This window comes from Pelecanus crispus, chromosome 14, assembly GCF_030463565.1.
Source record: "Pelecanus crispus isolate bPelCri1 chromosome 14, bPelCri1.pri, whole genome shotgun sequence".
NCBI lineage: Eukaryota > Metazoa > Chordata > Aves > Pelecaniformes > Pelecanidae > Pelecanus > Pelecanus crispus.
In genome coordinates this window covers 994,524-1,013,894 of record NC_134656.1, presented here as the reverse complement: position 1 = coordinate 1,013,894, position 19,371 = coordinate 994,524, and the positions used below count along the sequence as shown (strand labels likewise).

Genomic DNA, 19,371 nt, shown 5'->3' with positions numbered 1-19,371 from the left:
CCGTGTCATTCTAGATTGTAAATGAGACTCGGGAATTCAGCGGTGAGGGATAAGCCACAAGCCCAAAATGTCCCGACGGGAGAATGGCAGAGCTCAGGGGGTACGGAGACACCTGGCCAGGCCGCAGGTACGAGGCAGCGCTCGCTCGGGGCGGAGGCTGCAGCCTGGTCCCGAAGAGCCGAACGCTTCTGATGTGAGCAGCTGTGTTTCCATCGAAACACCCTTCCTCCTGCCACGGGCACAGCCCCGCTGCCGGGCCCTGCGCAAGCAGAAGTGCCGCTGCCCGTCCCGCCGGACAGGGACGTGGTGCAGCGCAGGCAGGTTTCACATCCTCACCAAGGCTGCCTGACTCCGGGGCTGGTGCTCGTTAGTTAAAAACAGCAGTTTCTCAAAACTGCACATATGCAATAGAAACTGAAGGGCCACAACATGTTGGACCGAAGAGAGCAGTGTCCTCACTGTCCCCCCCGTCCCTGCCAGTGGCCGCACGAGCGGCTGAAAGCCACCCCAGGGAGACCTGCCAGCATAAAAACCCTTTCTTTCTTTCCTTCTTCCGGGGTGGGTTTCCAGTCCCCTTTCTTAAAGCAGCGCCAACCCAGCCTGGGTTGTCCCTCAGCTCCTCTGCTCCCTTCCCGCTCTCCCAGCAGCGGCCGGGCTGGGGACAACGAGGGATTCGACCTCTTGAGCAAAAGCCGGTAACAGTCCAACCACCAAATCCTTCCAAGCATCACAGAGATGAACCCTGACCTGAACTTGTACTTCTACCATTTATTTACTTGCTCTTTTCTTTTAAACTAGCATGTTTCACAGAAGTAACACACCGCCTCTCGTCACCAAACACTTCCTCCCGCCCATCCCACGTGTGCCCCTTCAGCCCCTTCCAGCCGCCTGCCCTGAGTGATGAGACACCCACGTCCACCCCACGCTCTCATCACTGTCAGCTATTGCAGATCACGCATTTCTCTCCTGGGGGATCCAAGACGCTGTCTAAGGTGCAGCTTTCCAAGCACGGAAAGCTGCGACCTGTATTGCGAAGCCTTGGCATCCTTCCTGCGGCGGGGCAGCCCGCGGATCAGCACTAACAGGGCTCTCCTCGTCACACCCAGAGAGCTACAACCTGATGCCGTAGGAGAGAACATGGTGACCTCTTTCTGGAGGAGCTGGGAAGCTGGGCCCCCACACAAGGACCCATCAGCTCCGAGCTGGACACGGGCCCTGGCTGAGCAGGAACCCAGCGGCTAAATGGGAAGGACTGGGAGTCGGCGCTGCTTTGAAGCCTGTCCTGATATGAAATCCATCCTACAGGTGGGACACCTGATCAGAAAGGACTGGTTAATGTTTAATAAGTCACAAAAACATCCTGTGGCAGAGGCGCAGAGCGCTTCCCTCCCGCTGGGGCACTCACCGTCCTCCTGGCCGTGCAGGTTCTGCGGGCTGCGCATGCTCTCGTCCTGGCTGGGGCTCAGGCTGGAGTTCAGGTGCTGGTCAGCTGAGATCCATGTGGAGTCGTTCATATCAAAGTCCTCGCTGCTCACCGATGTCTCATCCTGGAGACAAGCAGGAAAGGGTTAACTCGCTGAGCTATTTTCTTCCCTCCTTTCTCGGCTTTAACATCTCCTCACCACACTCCTTCACGCTCCTTCCCTAAAAGCAATTCGGTGGGCAGCTCCTGCCCCCCAAGAGGGCTCGCTGGCCCCGCGGCGCTCCCCAAGGCCACTGCGAGCGGCCCTTCCCTCCGGCCGGGCTAGGGGACGGCCGGGCTCTGCTTCCTGCCTGAAGACGTGCCTGAGCAATGGCACTGTCTCTAATTGAGGACAATTAGAAAGAGCTCGCATCCTGTAGGAGCGGATGGCTGAGCCCTGGAGTTTACCCTTTAATCTCCATCCACCCCAGCACGTTTCTGGCGAGGCAGCAGCGTGTGGGAGCTGAGCGCGGGGTGCAACTCCATCAAGACGGCTCTGTAAAACATCTCGGACTTTTCTGAAATCAAATCATCTGCTGCAACAGGAATCACCAGAGGACTGGCACCGGCAGGGAATGGCCGGCGGGGCAGATCCGGATAGCGGCGCCGATCCCCATAGACCTGCGCTGCCTGATGCTGCAGAGGAGGCTCCTGGAGCACAGCCCCGAGGGACCGCTCCTCCAGCCCTCTCCAAAGGGATATTGCCTCTGTACCCTGAGCAAAAATGACCGTGTGCACCTTGGGAAGGGGCTGGGGAGCGAGGTCCCCAGCGAGGCAGGGACGCCCCAGCTCGGGCAGGGGAGCCCAGCCAGCCACCCGCTCCCCGATGGCATAGATGACATTCCTCTCTCCCACTCCTGCAGCTGAAAGGACATTTTCTCTCTCCCTTCTCGCTAACCTTTACAGTACTTCAAGACACAGCCCTTGGATCGCTTCCAGCCCCGGAAAGGTCAGCCACAGGATTTCAAAACCATCATCATAAAGGCAGCACTGAGATCCTGAATGAGAGGAGGGGCTGCGGGACCTCCCCGGGCTGAACTCTCCCAACACACAGCTCGGGAGGAAGCAGATACGTGTCCCCGTATGAACACGGTCCCGCTGGTGATCCCTTTATCTGCCTTCCTCTCCCCACTCCCCTCCCAAAGCAACGGGCAGAGACCACATCCAGAGCCCTGGGGTGCAGGGGAACACCAAAAATGTTTTCCAGAACCACTTTCAACGGCGCTTTCCTTTGATTGAAACATTTCAAAGGCTTGTAAACCTTCTGCTCTTAGTTTTTTTCTCTCCCCCTGGTCCTGAGATAAAATACAACCCCTGCTCCCTTTCCTTGTAAGAAGCAATTGGCAAGCACCCCTCCAACCTACGCCTGCGCCTCATAAAAACTTCCCTGTCTGGCCGCTGGCTGACAGTTTTTATTGTGAACAAACAAATGTCTTTAAAGACAGGTTTGTGCTTTTTCTCCCTGCTCCTCGTCCCTGCAGCCACATCTGCTGGCTCAGGGCTCACGCCCGCCCCCAGCCCACTCCCTCGACGTGCCTCCCGGGGAGTTTCCTGGAATTTACGGCTTGTGAAACCCCACATGCACGGACAGACAGACGAACAGGGCTCAGCAGCCCCATGCCCGCCTGCCAGCGGGACGGGGACACCCCGACACCCAGCCCCACCGGCGCTGCCAGCCAGGTGCCCCTGCAGCCCCCGTGCCCGGTCCCGGCAGAGCCGGAGAGGTGGGAGGCAGGGGGGAGGCACGGCGTCCGCCGGCTCAGCACAGCACCGCTGCCACGCCAGCCACGAAGCCATCCTGCCTCTCCAGAAACTCCATCTTGTACGTACAGGCACATAACTGCAAAGGTCTCCCTGTTGCAAACTATAAATAGTCTCTTTATTGTAAGCATTTGCAGGGAGGCAGCCACCCTAATATCTGGCCTTCTTCACAAGGCTTACTCAAGATTACTGTCAGAGCTTAAGAGACAAACGCAAATGCCAAGGTCCTTGCTGCCCACAGTCTCTCACCTGTCCAGTGAGGAGGAGGAGCCCTGGGAGTGACCCGCGATGTTTTCGGAAAGCGTCTGGCTCAGGCGTAGCGTCCGAGGGGCTCAGCTGCGGAGGACGCCCAACCTCGGCACCCAAACCGCAACCTGGGAGGCATCACACCCTCCACGCACTCACGCACGGTGGAAAAGCGGTGACACGAAGGATGCCTCACATGCACGAGCTATGTAAAGTGCTTTATAAACGTGTGCAATTCTCTCGAGGTGCAATAACATTCACCTATTATTAGAAATACTCTGCGTATCAAACCAGCAACTGATAAGCTAGAAGTGACTCAAGTCAAACAAGGCCGTCGCACGTTCACGAGTCCAGGATCCAGCCACCAGCAGAAAGCGCAGGCTGCTGCTGCTGCGGGACCCTGCCAGGCGGCCCCGTCCCTGCGTCCCCAGCGTCACCCCTTCCTTTCCAGCCAGGGCCTGCCGCTTTCCAGCAGTAACACCCTCGGCCAAAACGCCAACGGGACAAACTTCCCAGCAGCGCACGGCTCCCACGGCACAGCCCACCCCAAGGGAACGGAAAGCCGACCGTGCAGGCGGCGTCGGGGCGAACCCTTCACGGCCGCGGGGAGCAGCCGAAGTGGGAACTGCCGAGAGAGCATCAGCTCCCGCAGCTCTGCCCACGCCGCGGTGCCCCGGGAGCTCCTCACGCCTTTGCGCCTCCTCCCTAAAGCAAGAGAAAAGCCCCGACCTCGAGCGCGGCTCTGGCCACCCCCATCGCTGCGGCCCTGGCAGCCTCCGCTGCCCCTCGGCTGCATCCCTCGCTGCTCGCTGGGACGCCAGCGGCCACCAGCAAGCTCCCTCCTCAGGACAACCCTCGGAGTCCGAAGGCTGAACCTTGTGACCTCCTCATGCTGCCCGTCAGCGCCAGCGGCAACCGCTGGCAATGCCCACCTCACGCCAGGGACGATCCCAGGGACGGCGGCCCCGGCAGCAGCGCCCAGAGCAGCGGCTGCCCAGCCCCGGCCCGCGAGCAGCCCCATCGCAGTCTGCTGGAGCGGTGGGAACGGCAGCACAGCACACGGCCCCGCGTCAAAACGCGGGACACCAGAGCGGGGTCAAAATTTCTGGCTGAGCGGGCAGCTCTGAATTTCCCCTGGATGCCAGTAACCGGGCTGAAGGCTGAGCCTCGAAGCGGGCTCCACCGTCCAGCCAAACAAGGAAGCGTTTCTCAACAGCAGCAACAGCTACGACTCGGAGCAATACGGTAAATCTAATCTACCCTTCCACCCTCTTTTGGCTTGCAAGTCAGGCAGCTCATTCTTTTTCCTCTCTGGGTTCTCAGGAGAATTCTCTCTGCTAATTTCTTCTTTCCTGTAAACAAACTTCAAATGAAACTTTCATTAGAAAACAGAACGCAATCCATTACCAGTGCCTGTCTCAGGACCGGTGCCTTTTCCCCAGTTCCAGGCCGCTCGTGGCACAGATGGAAGGGACAGCGGCTGCCCCAACCAGCCAGCCCAGAGCTGAACCCCGAACCCCGGCACCGCTGCTGCCGCCCTCCTCCTTCCTGCCTTTCCCAGCTCTCCGGAGAGATCTCCTCACCCCGCAGTAAAGTCCCATCGCTTTGTTTCCAACGTTCAAGGGATTGAGCGATCAAGGGTCAGGCAACGTGTGTGCAGCTCCTCTTCTGCAAAGGGAAGTCGGATCCTGCTGGTGCATTCACAGGCCACACCCAAACATCGGAGCAGGGCTCCCGGCACTGCGCAGGGTTTGGAAAACAACATCCTTGCTCCTCTCCTTATCTACAGTCCAACATTCACAGCTGCTCTGCAGACACTAGCAGCCAGCGTTTTCTAGCCGGCAAAGGCAGACATTCGCATGTGCGGGACTCGCACTCTGCGTTTCTGTCCCACTTTCCATTCACCAATCTTCGAGCACCGCGCGTGCACGCGTCTGCTGAGCCTCTCAACTTCCCTCCGAGTTAGAAAAGTATTCTTCCTATTATAGAGCTGGAAACCCTGGGTACTGACAGCCGCCCGGGCTGGTCCAAGAACACAGCGAGTCGCTGGCAGCTCCAGGAACACAACCAAGACCTCCGGACTGCGAGGCTTTAACTGCTAGACCAACGTTTCTTCTCCGGCGGCTCTCCTTCCTGGAGAACAACCTCCCGTAGCGCGGGCTGAGCAGGGCAGGGAGGGGAAGCTACTCTTCTAACCGTATCTCGTAAATATATGCAAGGCTATCGGTAACCTGCTTATTTTACAGCCAGGCTCAGTTTCTCGGGGACTGCCTTGCAAGCCTCCCTCCAGTCATTCACACGCTGCGCCTCACGCTTAATGTTCCAGGCTCTGAGTCTCAGGATGGTTTATTTTCTCTCTTTGAGTCCTTTTATTTTAAACCGTGTCCTTTCACGCCACAGCCTACTATCCCGATGGGATTTCCTTCCGTGGAGCAGGAACCGAGGCCGTGCGCCATGCAACCTCCCCAGCACGCAGCCACGCTCAGCTTCCCACCAGAAGCAGCCGTGTTTTTAGAGTCAACAAAAGGCAACGCGTGACCGCCAGCCCCCGGAGCTGCCCCACCGCCGTGCCAGCCGCAACCTGCCCGGCACAGGCAGCCCCCGGACCCGCCGGCCCTGGCCGGGGCAGAGCACCGCCGGCCGAGGCAGCAGCACGGCGCTCGGGGACGAGCTCCCGGGAAGGCAGCCTCATCTCCTTCTCAGCAACTGTTTAAACCCGGCCCTCTGAGCATGCCAAGAAGGTATTGAACCAGATTTGACCCTAACTTAACCAGTTCAGCGCGGAGAAAGGCTTACTAATGGAAGCTAAAACACTCCAGGTCAAAGATTGATACTGCAGCCACAACCACGGCGCTGGTCATTGCTCCAGAGCGCCCGAGAAGCCGCCAAGCACAAGGGTGTACACTGGCTGCGGTGGCAGCGAGCTGTGACTGTGCTGCCTACTCGCGTGTGCAATTCACACACCAAACAGAACATCCCCAGCGCTCTTTGTCAGGTCACTTACGTCCTTATTTTCTGCAATTTCTGCTGATTCCTACGGGACGCGGCAAAACCCAGTGCGCGCTAGTTCCCCAAAACGGGCAAAAGAGTTAATTTAAAAGGCGAACGGCAAAAGGATGAGGTGGGGGGGGGGGGGATCATCACCTCCTCCCCGCTCCCCCTTCTCGCCCTGCTCCTGGGACCCCCCCCCGGAGCTCCCCCAAAGCGGGGATGCTGCGTGGCTGGGGGGGGTCTGCAGCCCCTTCCCGCGGCCGCTGCCCCCAGGCTCCTGCTGTTCAGCGGGGAGGTGCTGAACGCCGGCCCGGGGGTGGGGGGGGGGACCCGGGCGACCCGGCCCCGTGTGCCCCGTCCCGTGTGTGTCCCCCCGTGCCCCCCCCGCCCCGGGGCCCCGCAGCCGCCTCCCCCGCACCTGAGCTCGCTCCCAGCCGGGCGGGCGTTTGCTTTTCCACGCGAGGCGGGGATGGGGTCTTGACGCCCAGAAGCGGCGCGGTGGGAAGGGGCACTGTGCTCTTCCAGGAGCAGCGGGGGGGGGGGGGGGGCGGGGGGGGACCCGGCTTTGGGGGGGGGGGGGAGCGGAGCAGCGCTGCGGGGCGAGCAGCTCGGGGGTCCCCCCGCCCCCGGGGGACCCGGCGATTCCCCGGTGGGACGCGGGTTCCCACGCGTGTCCCCCCCCGGGGCAGCGAGGTGCCGGCAGCGGGGCGAGCGCCCCCGGCCCGCCCCCCCCAGGTAAATAAATACACCCGCCATGGAGCGCTGCCCACGCGTGTGCGCGGAGCCGGGGCCGGCGCACGGGGCTCAGCGTGCGGCGGGGATTGACACGTAAGTAGGGCTTTACCTCCGGGGAGGCGGCTATTTCCAGCGCAGCCCCCGCCCGGGGCCGCGGCCGGGGCCGGGCGGCGATGGCGGCGGCGCGGGGCCGGTGCCCGGGGATGGATGGGGCCGGAGCGCTCCCGCCGCCGCCTCCTCCCACTTTCTTCTGCGCTTTTGTGCTCTTCCGGGGAAGGGGGAGCCGCGCCGGGAGCGGGGAAGGACGCGCCAACCACCGCCCCCCCCCCCCCAACTTCCCGGGGCGGCGGGGCCGCTCCCCCCGGAGTTGGGGCCGGGCCCCGCGGCCGCCCCCCCCTTCCCCGCCCCGCCCCGCGCCCCCCCCCGCTCCCCCGGGCAGCGCCGCGACCGCGTGGAGCCGCCGCGCATCGCCCCCCCCCCATCCCCATCCCCACCCACCCGCGACCGGAGCCCCGCGGGGCGGGCGCCTCACCTGGAGCGGGGCCGGGGGCCCGGAGCCCGGCGGGGAGCTGGGGCGGAGGGGCCGCGGGGAGGGGGCCCGGGCTGGCGGCGCTCCGGAGAGGCTGACAACCAGCTGCTGCCCGGGGAGAGGGGCCGGCGCTGCCGAGCGCGTCACTCCCGGCTCCCGAGGGGGGGGGGGGGGGCCGGGGAGGCGGAGGGGGGCGAGCGGGGCCCGGCGGAGGGGGCGGGGAAGGGGAGCGGGGCCGCGGGGGGCGGGCGCACCGGGCCGGGCGCGGCGGGGGGCGAGGGGAGCCGCGCCTGGAAGAGCACATTGTGGAGGGCCGGGAGGAGGGCCCTTCCTCCGGGAGGGAGGGAGAGACAATGTCCAGGGCCGGGCGCCTGCTGGAGAGCCGCGAGAATGCACGGCTCGGCTCGGCACGGCTCGGCACGGCTCGGTACGGCACGGCTCGGCTCGGTACGGCACGGCTCGGCACGGCCGGGGGGGTGATGCAACCCACCCCGAGCATCCTCCGCACGCCACGGCCCCAGGAGCTGCAACCCGGCTCGGCCCGGCCCCGGTGACCCGCAGCCCTCCCGGGTTCTCCCGCCTCAGCCCGGCGCCGGGAGCTGCGGGGCAAGCGCCGGGCTTTGGCCGTGCCAAAGCGGGCTGCGAGCTACGGGACCCCGGCAGCCGGGCCGCCCCGCAGCCCCCTTCCCCGGCGCTCGCCGGGTGCAGCGGTGCCCAGGCCCTGCGCCGCCGCCTCTTACTGAATCCTTTTGTTTCAGAAGATTCTCCCTCCCGCACCCTGGGAGCAGAAGGGGACCCCGCTCCGCCGGCAGCAGCATCGCTGGGCGCCGCAGCCCCAGTCTGCACCCCGGGTCTCGGCCGTCGATGAATCGGCGGCTCCTCGACGGCCAGGCTGCCCGCCGCGCTCGGCCGTGCCCCCAGCGCAGCCCTGCGCAAGGGCACCGTGCCGCCAGGTCCCCGGGAGGGACGGGGACGCCGCGACCCGGCTGCGGGCGCGTCGTGGCGTCCCGGCATCGCCCGGGCCGGTACCCGCGCCCCGGCAGGGCGCCGAGGGCAGCGGGTCGGTGACCTCACGCCCGCTTGGGGATCGCGGCGATGGGCGCCAGCGTCTGGGCATCCCTCTGCCCAGCCCACCTCACGTCCCGCGCTCTTTAATGGTCACGAAGGAAATTTTTACGAAATAAACCCAGTGTGACGGATTCAGCGGCGGAGCCTGCGGTAGGCCGGTGCCAGAGCCGAGGATGGGAACCGCCACATTCGTGTTTATGGCTTGTTAGTGCGGATGTCCAATTATGATGTTTTCTGCTCCGGCGTTAACCACTTCGCTGCCAGGGAAAAGCGCGCAAGGGAGGAGGGGCGGCTCGGGAAGATCCGAGGCCGGAGGTGAAAATGGGCATCGCTGGGTATTGCGTTTCCACCTCCTCCAGGCTGAGCCTGGGAGCCGGAGGCCGAAGGGCGAGAGCGGAGCACCGCGGGCCTCCCACGCTCCCGCAGGAAGCGGCCGGTCGGGAGGGCAGCGGGCTGCGAGCCCCCGGCCGCGGGGGCCTGCTCTGCGCTCGCTTCCAGCTCAATGGCTGCTGCTCCTCCCTGGAGCTAAAATAAAATCCTGACCATTTAAGGTGAACAGGAGACTTGCCGTGGACCTCAGCGGAGCGGGCTTTTAACCCCTTCCCATTGCTGGGCTTTGTTTACTCCTCGCGCTCTCTTTGGCTTCGAGCTCGACCGGCTTAAGAGCATTTTGGGAGAGCACGTCCCATGGGAGCGAGGTGCCGGCCCCTCTCTTTGGAGAGCTCGCAGGGGACACGAACCAGCCAGGGTGCGGGTTTGGAGCGCAGTCGCTATTCTCCGCTGCCTCGCCATGTGGACACTCTTATTTTATACTAAGTGCCTTTGTGTGGGTTAGGTTAATCCACTTTGGCAATGGATTAACCTAAATTTCACATCGGCAAACTTAGCACCGAACAGCCGCGTCCACACAGGGAGCGAGGGAGGAACAGCAATTCGGCAGGAGCTGCCGGGCAGGAGCTTTTCCCCGTGCAGGGGAGGGGTCCTGACCCCAAGGGGGGTCACCGCCGTTACAAGTGGGGTCACGAGTCCGACAGAAATGCAATTGTTTGTGCCAGCGCTCGGGGTCACGAGGCTGGCAGAAGTGGGGGTCACCGGCGGAAGAGGGGCCGCCTCCAGAAACAGCCGGGGAAGCTTTGGGAAGCGGCATGCCAAGCTCCTTTCTGGCGGGTATTTTTTGGATTCAAATTATCTAGGGGGAAATAACTGGCAATTAGATACAGAATTGGTAATAATAATTTATCAAGTTGTCAGGAACGGGGGTAAGTGCCTTACGGGATTACATGTTAAAAAACCCCACCATAATAAACCAGTACTACTGTTATTATATTGTATATATAATATACATCAAATACATTATTTATAAGTCACTTCCTTCCCTCTCTCCTCGCAGCGTGTTCATTGCTTCTGGTCCCTGCAAACCCTGTCACATGGACACAGATCTGCCTGTGCAGAAAACCTGGGGCTCCCTGGCTGCGCTTGCCCGGACAGGGATCCCTCGGATGCCTCCAGAGCCTGAGCCGCAGGTCCGGAGGAAAGCCATGCCCCGGCGCCGCAGCCTGCCTGCGTACCAGGCAGGGACGCTTCCAAGGGCACCGCTAGCGATGCCCTGACCTCATCTCTCGTAATTTCTGAAGGCAAGGCTCTGCAAGAACACCAGGGCTGCTGTCAAACCCAGGAATAAACTACATTTAAGGCACTTTGCAGGAGCTTAATTGCACGGCTGTGCTGTTGATGAGCGTGGGCACAGCGATCTAGTGGTGAGCGCAGGGGACGGCAGGATCTGGCCATCATGCCAGAGGAGTCACTGACTCATGCGCGACCTTGTGCGAGTCACTTGACGTTCTTGTGCCTCTGAAAAGTAGGTTAAATAACAAATGGGACCTACTGCATTGGGTCCTCTGTGACCATCGAACCCTCCTGGGTAATAAGCATTAAAGCGCGAATCTCTCAGGGGCGAGGCCAGGAAGGAAAGGGGGGCAGGAGGGACGGCGCTGCAGAAGAGCCGCCGAAGGAGGGCCCCAGTCGCGTGGCACGAGGGGGATACGCAGCTTTTATCGACAACGCCTTTTAACCTATCTGGCAGCCAGAGCAGAGTCAGGAAAAAAAGGAGAGTAAAGATTTGGGAAACTTTATCATAGACCAGATTTGTTGTGGGCTGAGAGCTGTATTCCCGCTTCATCTCGGTCGCTCCTTCTGTAAAAGTAGCAGTTGTTAGCATCTGGCACATGCGTGAATAAAAGGTTTTTTTTTTTCCCAGGAGCCAAGACCAAGAGATGGAAAGGAAATACAGCTCTGTACTTCACAGGGTACACCAGTCACTGCCAAGTAAAGGAGCAGGAAAGGAGTTGTTTCTGTGGATGGAATTTGCCTTCTGCCGGAGTACAGGGAATGGGTGTTTGAAGGCACGGGTCGATCGCGGTCAAATATCCCCTAACATTTCTTGCCAAAGCCTGAACCCACAGCATCAGCAGGAAGTTCTGCATTGCGTTACATGTTGAGGATGACCCCCACAGCTTATCTCTTGGCCACCCAAATCAGAATCGAGTCAACATAAACAGAACCACCACAAAACCCATTTTTAGCCACCCTCAAGCCATACCGCGTTTTTCAGAATCCACCTTTGTAAGTAAAAGCGACTCCTCAGTGATACACACGCTCCTTTTGCTCGCGGTGCGGGTCTTAGGAGTCTGCGCAACCAGGCAAGGTGCAAGCCTGCCTTGCGCAGGTTTAACAGCAGCGGAAACAAAAGCAAGCACACGATTCAAGGTTAAAAAGCTGAACCACACAGCTTCATCTTCTATAATAACGGAAATCATTAATAATAGTTCGCGCTCTCAAAGTAGTTGCCATCCAAGCTCTTGAAGAGCTTTATTAGTGAGTGAGACCTCAGAAGTCTCTCTAAGGTATTATCCCCTTTTTAAAGGGAGAAGGCAATTAAGAAACAGCCATTTGTGTGACTTGATCAAAGTCAACATACAGCACGGCAGCACCCGAGCTTGGGAGACGATGCAGAAAGCCTCACCGTGTGACGCTTTCCACATGTACAAGATAAATTTAACCGGATTCATGAGACTATTCCATGGATGTTAAATGCTTTCATCACCGTGAGGTACAGGTCTCTACTTTTTCCCCTGGGAATGTTTCGTAGCCCCACTTTGCAGGACCTGAACCAAAAGCTTGTTTCCAATTCTACTGGGAACAGCTGCCTTTGGTGCTGGTTACCGCCTGGGGAATGGGCAGCACCTCTCCTCACCAAATACGGGAGGCACTTGGAAGAAATGAGGAATCAAAGAAAGATAACGTGGTTTCTGGCCCGACTCATTCAGTGATCCCGGAAACAGGCTCAAGCCGCTCGGCCTTAGCAGGCTGCTTGGACCGCGCCGATAACGTGCACCGGGGTGCAGGTGCGCGCGGTGGAGGGCAATCGGTTCCAACCACCCGCGGGCGGATCAGCCCCGGCACGGAAGAGCCTTGCTGCGGAGAGAGCGGGGAACCCACACGGGCTTTGTGTGGGCCAGCCCGCGCGGGACCCGACGGCCACGTCCGTGCAGTGCCGAGCTCCGTGGAGTCGCTGTCACCAGCCCGGGGGACTCCAGGCTCCCCAGCCGAGTGCCACCGGCCCGTCCTTCCTCCCGGGCGCTCCCGCCGCAGGCTCCTACTGCCCAGCTCACAGCTGGCCCGCCGTGCCCTGCTCCTGCCTGATGCGACCCAGCCCTTGCTAGCATGACCACCACAGCTCCGACGAGGTGAGATAAACTTCTAAACATCCCCCGGTCACTTCTCCAGGAGCTTAGTTAAGCTGCACAACATCACAGGGAAGCGAACAGAGAGTGGGAAAGGGACCGGCTTCTGTCCACCACTGCACAGCTACCAGCGAGGAAAACGGACCAGACCAGTCGCGCGCAGCAACTAAATGCACCTGAGCAGTCGAGGAGGACGAATTGTGCCTAGCATCACTGGAATCAGGCAATGCCACTTGATTTAACACCTCCTTTCTTACAGAAGTGATTTTCCCCAAAACTGCAGAGAGTCAGGGCCTTGGCACCACGTCTCATTTGAAGATGAAAGCTGCAGCAGCAGGATTTATCCCAGCCAGCCCAAGTCGGGGTCTCAAATTGTTTGCTTGCATTGAGCGTTGCACTGAACAAGCACGAAGCTCACCTGTAATGCAGCTACGCTGGGAAAAAACACTGTAATGTCTACGCAACAGGAAATAAAAGCTCATAAGTTTTTACTAGCTGGGAACGTCAGACTTAATTCCAACAGCAAAAATGAGCTGACCTTCACTGAAAGCAAGCCATTCACACAGGTCTGAAACCAGGCTAAATGGTTTGATCATCTGACCTCCCGCATCCCATGAGCCATTATGGCCAAGGACAAAAGTTTTGCTAAACTATCTTTGCTAGTAAATAACGCTGTCAGGACAGCCGGACCTGCCTCCCTGGCTTTAGCCGGGACAAAGTCTGTCATTTAGGGCAGAAGTTAAATTTATCAGGCGAAGCCCACCCTTGCCGGCAGAAGCTGCATCCCCGCTAGAGGGCTTTGTGATGCGGAGCCACGAGCAAGCCTTCATCACAGAGATTAAATCTGTGTTGCAAACGGCCACGGTCACGGTGCCTCGCTGGGGGCACGGCCAACATTCCCTTTTCTTCTGTGTGTGTGAGGGTGCACTTAGGGAACTTCTCCAGTGCTCCGAAACGTCTTAAAAATTAACATCAGGGAACAAAGATGTTCCCGAGCCAAGGAAAGGCCTCTCGAATGCGAGTTATCTCATCAAGTTGATTTAGAGGCATTTATTCCTGAAGATGTTTAACACCCTCTTTAATGGACTGGGAAGTACCTTATCACCCTCATGTGATGCAAACACATCATCCCACTTCCTTCCAAATACCAACTGCGTGCTTCTGCCTTCTCCGCACATCTATGAACACACAGCCTTTCTTTGGGATCCCTTCACTAAGCACTGGAACAGAGAAAGCCGGGTCCCGGATCTTGCGCAGCAGCTGCCCGCTCTGCCAGATTTGGTTCTGGTCTCTGGATTGTGTGAAATGAGGTATCTGTCTGCAGTTCTCACTACTGAACTTAAAGACTTAAAATGAAAATCTAGCGTGCCCTCTTCTGCAGCCGCTCGCTCCCCTCCCTGCCTCTGCTGCCTCCCCCGTGCCAATTCTGCACCCCCAGGATTAGCACGGAGATGGAGCCGAAGCAGAAGGAAGCAAGCGAGCTGCCAAGGGACGATGCATCTTAGCTGTTCTGGTAATACCGGAGCCTTCTGAGACACTGAAGTGAGCAGAGTAACGTGTGGACCAGGGAGAAGGCAGAGTGGAAGGAGGAGGGCTGAACGCTGCAAACCAGCCTCTGGTCACGAGGCTCCGTGAGCTCCCAAATCCCGCAGGGGAGGCTCGATCCTCACCAGCATCAGAGGAAGCCAACTCCCTGTACACCCGTGGGGTTCGAACCCCTGCGTCCCCCCTTCCAGGATCACCCTGGTTAAAACATTGCTTGAAATCCTGTTTTGAAAACCACTTCACATCCACGCACCGTCACACGCTCTAGGTTTACAGGGAAATTACTGGACGGACGGAGCGTGTGGCGGTGCGGGACAAGGCTCTGTCCCTCTCAAACACTTACAAGTCAGCGTCGCAAAGCCGTAGGAGCAAGGAAAGCGCTCGCGCCATTTCCCATCCAAAAGCAGCTCCTGCCATTCACCGACTGCATGACCTTCCGACAGCACTCATTGAAGCAACCTTTGAAAATGTTTCTGTATCATTTAAACCTGGTTACTCGGCCCGGGACTGCGTCTGCCAAGGTAGCAGCAACATCTCCGGAGCAGAGAGCACGTTTGGCATTTCATGGATTTCTTCTTTTAAAATCTTCATGTTCCACCAGCCACCAGTGGAAATCACGCCCAACAGTGTGGCATGAAAAATAAATCCAAGGCTGCGTTTGAATAAGACAGACAAGATTGTCTGGAAAATGACTGCAATAAACTCGAATAACCAATCATTTAAAAATGCTAATATTTATCATTTGAAAATGAGGTGGAAGGATCATTATAGATAAATATCAAATATCTTCTTTTCATTCCTTTTTGCTGCTAGATTGGGAAGGTCAGAAGTTCAGAGACGCTTTAATGCCTCAGTAGATACCCCGAAATGTGGCTAATTCGGCGCTCTGTGGAAAGGGTAAGGGGCCTGATTTTTCTCACACGTGTGAGAATTGGCATAACATGGGAATGAGGGAAGAGTCACACCCCAAGAGCTCCTGCGTGTTCTAGTGAACCCAATTTAAGCAACAGGGGTCACAGTTGTTTTCCGTCACGCCAGAATAAATGTACTGACTCCAAGAAATATATTGAAATGTATTCTGCAGGAACTCTTCATTTTGTGAGCAACCATGTAAAGAGCTCCTCTCCTGACTGTTTTTTGTCCCTAAGCAGAGATAAAATGCTTTCTCTAAGGTTCTCCTGGCTGTGCTTCCTTGTGAAGACACTGCTGCCCTAATACTGACGTGCTCAACGGCACTAATAAATTACAGTTACACGCACACTTTTTTTCCCTGAATAATGAAGTTAAAAGGCCACTTTGGCATAAATTCATTCATTGTTACCCCAAGTGAAGCAAGTTCCTCCTGGTGCTGCTGCATGCACATAATTGCTTTTGGCAAAAGCCAAGTCAAACACAAGTCCGTTGCTTAATTTATTTCTGTTATCACCATCAAATGTTAGTGAGTGCAAGGTGGTAAGGTGGCACGGCAGCAAAGCTGAGCTAGAGAGGAACCCATATCGTTTTGTAAATGTATATAAATATAAAAACCGTGCAGTGTTTATTTGTGTAGTGCAAACAAACTTTAAAAGCAGGTTGTATTTTCTTCCTCTTCTGCATCTGTAGCAAAGTCAGAACTCTTTCTGTCATCTTTAGAGAACTTTTGCAGCTTGTAATCACCTGGAACCCCAACAGCTGCAACTCCCTAACCCTAAAGCTCCCTCCCTGGGGAAAGGCAGAGCAGCAGCCCCTGTTTCACAGCCCGTGCTCCACAAAGACTGCCAGGATCCTCCAGGAAAAAAGGACGGTACTGTCGTGTTTCCAGTGCAAAGTATGGAGAAGGGAAAAAAAAGACCAGGGGAATGCTTGGTGGAGGGAATTGAAGCCTGGTATTGACATTATTACACACATTTTCTTCATGTAGTCTTCAGCGTTTAGAACCTCGGGTACAGCCACAGCTGCGTTAGGAGCGTGGCACGTGTTTCCCCAGGGGAAGCCGGGGAGTGGCACGTATCTCGGAACGGACGGCACCCAAGTCCCGCTGGATTTTCTCCACCAGGTCCAACCACCTGTATCCTCTCCAGCCTGTCGTTACCTACAGATCTGATGGAAAGCTTTGTTGCTTCAGAATTCTGAGCAATAAGACTGATCTTTTGTTATTTTGCTCTCAGGAATCAGTTTTAAGTAATACACTGAACAGCAAATTTTACTTCTTCCAAATAGTTTTTTCCCTTGGCTGCTACACCTTGAGAAGCTTAGAAAGCTGCACTGCAACATACCGATGAAAGCTCAGGAAAAGAAAAACTTTAGAGGCAGGGAATAACATCAAGCTGTTTGATTTATGATCTAAACCAACAACTGCTGGTTGCCTCAGCTGGTCCCTTTTTTGTTCCCGTATGACAATATGCTTCTATTCCGATCTTAGCGAGCCTCAAGAGTATTTGTGTTAGCAGCACGTTATATCTGTCCATCTAGCGATAGCTCCAGTGCAACCTGCTAAACCAAAATTCAGGGTATAAACCTCTCAAATCTCTAAATTACCAACCAAAGTTTTCAAAACAAGCATCCCTAAGTGTGCAGCTTCAAAACTCCAGATTCAGTACTAAAGTCTGCCAGCTTCCAGGGTGTTTTTTATTATGAAAATAAGAGCAAACTGCAATTCTAGTTTTCTACCTGTAGAAACTGGGTACAGGAGTTTAACAAAGCTTCATAACACAATTCTCTTGAACAGAGCTTCGGAGCCAAGACAAATTGGTAGAAAACGCATAAATGGTAACTAGACAAACCTCCCAGACCATCCTTTTGTATACATCAAACTTAACTTGAAAGAACCGCCTCAAGTGCTGAAAAGTACGGTTAGCCTTCATGGGCCACCAAGTCCTTAACCTTGGTGAAGAACAGGTTGGTAGTCAACGGTACGGACAACGGCAGGGTCTGCAATCTCAACGCCTCTCTGCTAGGAGTTGCACCGAGACCCAGCAAACACTCTGCACAAGCCAAAGGCAGTCGGAATATGTCAGCTTTCGATCCTATTTATCCAAAAGTGGTCCTGAAGCAGCCATCAGACGCCACGAAGCGGCGCATCCGTTCACTCCATGTCCCTAGCCCAGCCCAGCCCAACCCAGCCAAGCCCAGTCCAGCCCAACCCAACCCAACCCAGCCCAGTTCAACCAAACCCAACCCAGCCCAGCCCAGCCCAGCCCAGCTCAGCCCAACCCAACCCAACCCAGCCCAGTTCAGCCAAACCCAACCCAACCCAACCCAGCCCAGCCCAGCCCAGCCCAGCCAAACCCAACCCAACCAACCCAACCCAACCCAGCCCAGCCCAGCCCAGCCCAGCCCAGCCGCCCCCCAGAGCTGTCCATAGTTCTACCACCCGACCCAGCCCAAGCGCAAAACCTGGCACATCGCAGCCTTTCACGTTTCAAAAGCTGTAACATAACCTATTGCAAACAAAACCGTAAGCCCACTCAAGCGTCCAACACGAGCAAAGGAAAAAAAGCTCCAAAACACAGAAGCGCTTGCTGTCAGATGCCATTTTGTCCTCCAGCAAGAAGGTTGCACTGCTGAAGCGATGGAAGAGCTCAGTATCTCTCCAGCTCCTGACAGCAAACCCACATCTGGCATTTTACACCCTGGCAATGGATGCTCTAACCAATGTCCCTTTAGGGTGCCACTAGATAAAAGAACCCATTTGGTGCAACTTCACGGTGCAAGCCATCAGCAATGTTTTCCACCACTGCACAATGCAAACTCTTTCATTTCTTGCAACTGGCGGTAATGTATGAGATCAGATTCAGGTTTCAGTGTGCTGGAAAGAAAATCCAGCACTGGCTTCCAGTGCAGATTGTGGGGAGCAAGTAAAACATACTTTTCTTTTTATAGACTGTTTCCATGGTGCACAGAGGTTCCCATAGCTAATTCTGCAGCTGCAGAACTTCAGAAGATTGCACAGCCTGGGTATATCCTGTGGCAGTCTGCCCCATCCATTCCCAAATCAAAATCCAGTGGCTTAGCACTCTCATCAAACAACTGAGCCTTCTCCCACTTTGACACGAGAGCGGAGTGGCTGCGGTTGAACTTCCTCGAGTCACCAATCAGTTTAAGAGAGCACCGGAGCAACTGAAGCAGGGTCTGGGTTTTAGACCCCATCTGCTACAGCTCCCAGGCAATTAGGAGGAGGTGAAGAAACAAATTCCTATGTGCCATATTTATTTTTAAGACAATTTCTTAGAAGAACTGTACGTCTAAAGAACAAGCAGACTGTTATAAGCAATAACTGCATCAACTCCGTCTCTGCTGCTCTCCACTGACACGATGCTGAAGTAGCCCTGTTTGCTTTCTGCCAAGCAGATCGGAGGCGCGCCGCCCTCCCAGCTTCCAGGCACCAACGCTCGCTGTACTTGGTCAGAGCCTGACCCACCTGGACAAATCGGCCACTTCCAAAAGCATCCTCCAAAAATCGATGTGCCAAGCACCAGTCACGCCCCTCACCCCTTCAGCAACACGCTCCGCACCTCGCGCTGCCCTGCGCCCGGAGCGCGACTCACCTGTTCCTGTGAATTCATCACCCGCAGCTTCATTTGCTTCAGGTAAGTAGAGGTGAGGGGCATGTTGTAGTCAATGATCCCAGAAACCAAAGAGGAAGGTGGTTCGCTCTCTGAAGAACAGAGGAAAAACTTGATTTAGATACAGGGATGTATAAGCACAAACCCGTGATGTGTTCTCATAATTGTTAAACATATGCATTTAGAAGCACTTCAAATCCCTGGCGAGAGCTGGTGCCCGCTGAGCTAAGGTTCCTATAAGAACACGACCCCACCAAGAGCATAATTACAGAACAGATGCTGTTCTGCAAAAAAAAAAAAAAAAAGCATTGCTGTCACCTGCGGAAAAGACTACACATAATATATAATTTTTCAGTCTACCAAACTAGAATGTAGCAGAGGAAGAAACGGAGTCTTGCCGATGCCTCAGAAGCACTTCCATGCAAATGGGATTTATGCAGAGGTTGATGAACAAGAATATATTTGCAGCTTTCTTTAGCATTGCAAAGTCTTGCCAATTTTGCTGGGATTCCCTCAGGTAGGAGTTAACATTAAGGCAACTTATTAAGTATCTCTATCTGGTGATGAAGATTATTTTTAACATCCTCATTAAAACACAAACTTAATTTTAAAAATCTTTAATTTAAACTGTTCCTGTTGATTCCTCTGGCTGCATCATATTGAGCTCTAGAGACCACTCCAGATTCAGACCACTCCTGCAGATCATTTTGTCTAGCCAGACCAGGAAAGACCCCATAAAGCAAATTC

At 56.4% G+C, this 19,371-nt stretch overlaps 1 protein-coding gene across 1 annotated transcript in view; it reads right to left on the bottom strand.

The window, feature by feature from the left end:
- NOL4L (nucleolar protein 4 like) overlaps positions 1 to 19,371 on the bottom strand; it is a 61,962-nt gene that overhangs the window by 16,191 nt on the left and 26,400 nt on the right. Inside the window, 2 exon segments of the mRNA XM_075721150.1 lie at positions 1,406 to 1,547; positions 18,607 to 18,716. Of these exon segments, the coding sequence (XP_075577265.1) occupies positions 1,406 to 1,547; positions 18,607 to 18,716 (252 nt within the window).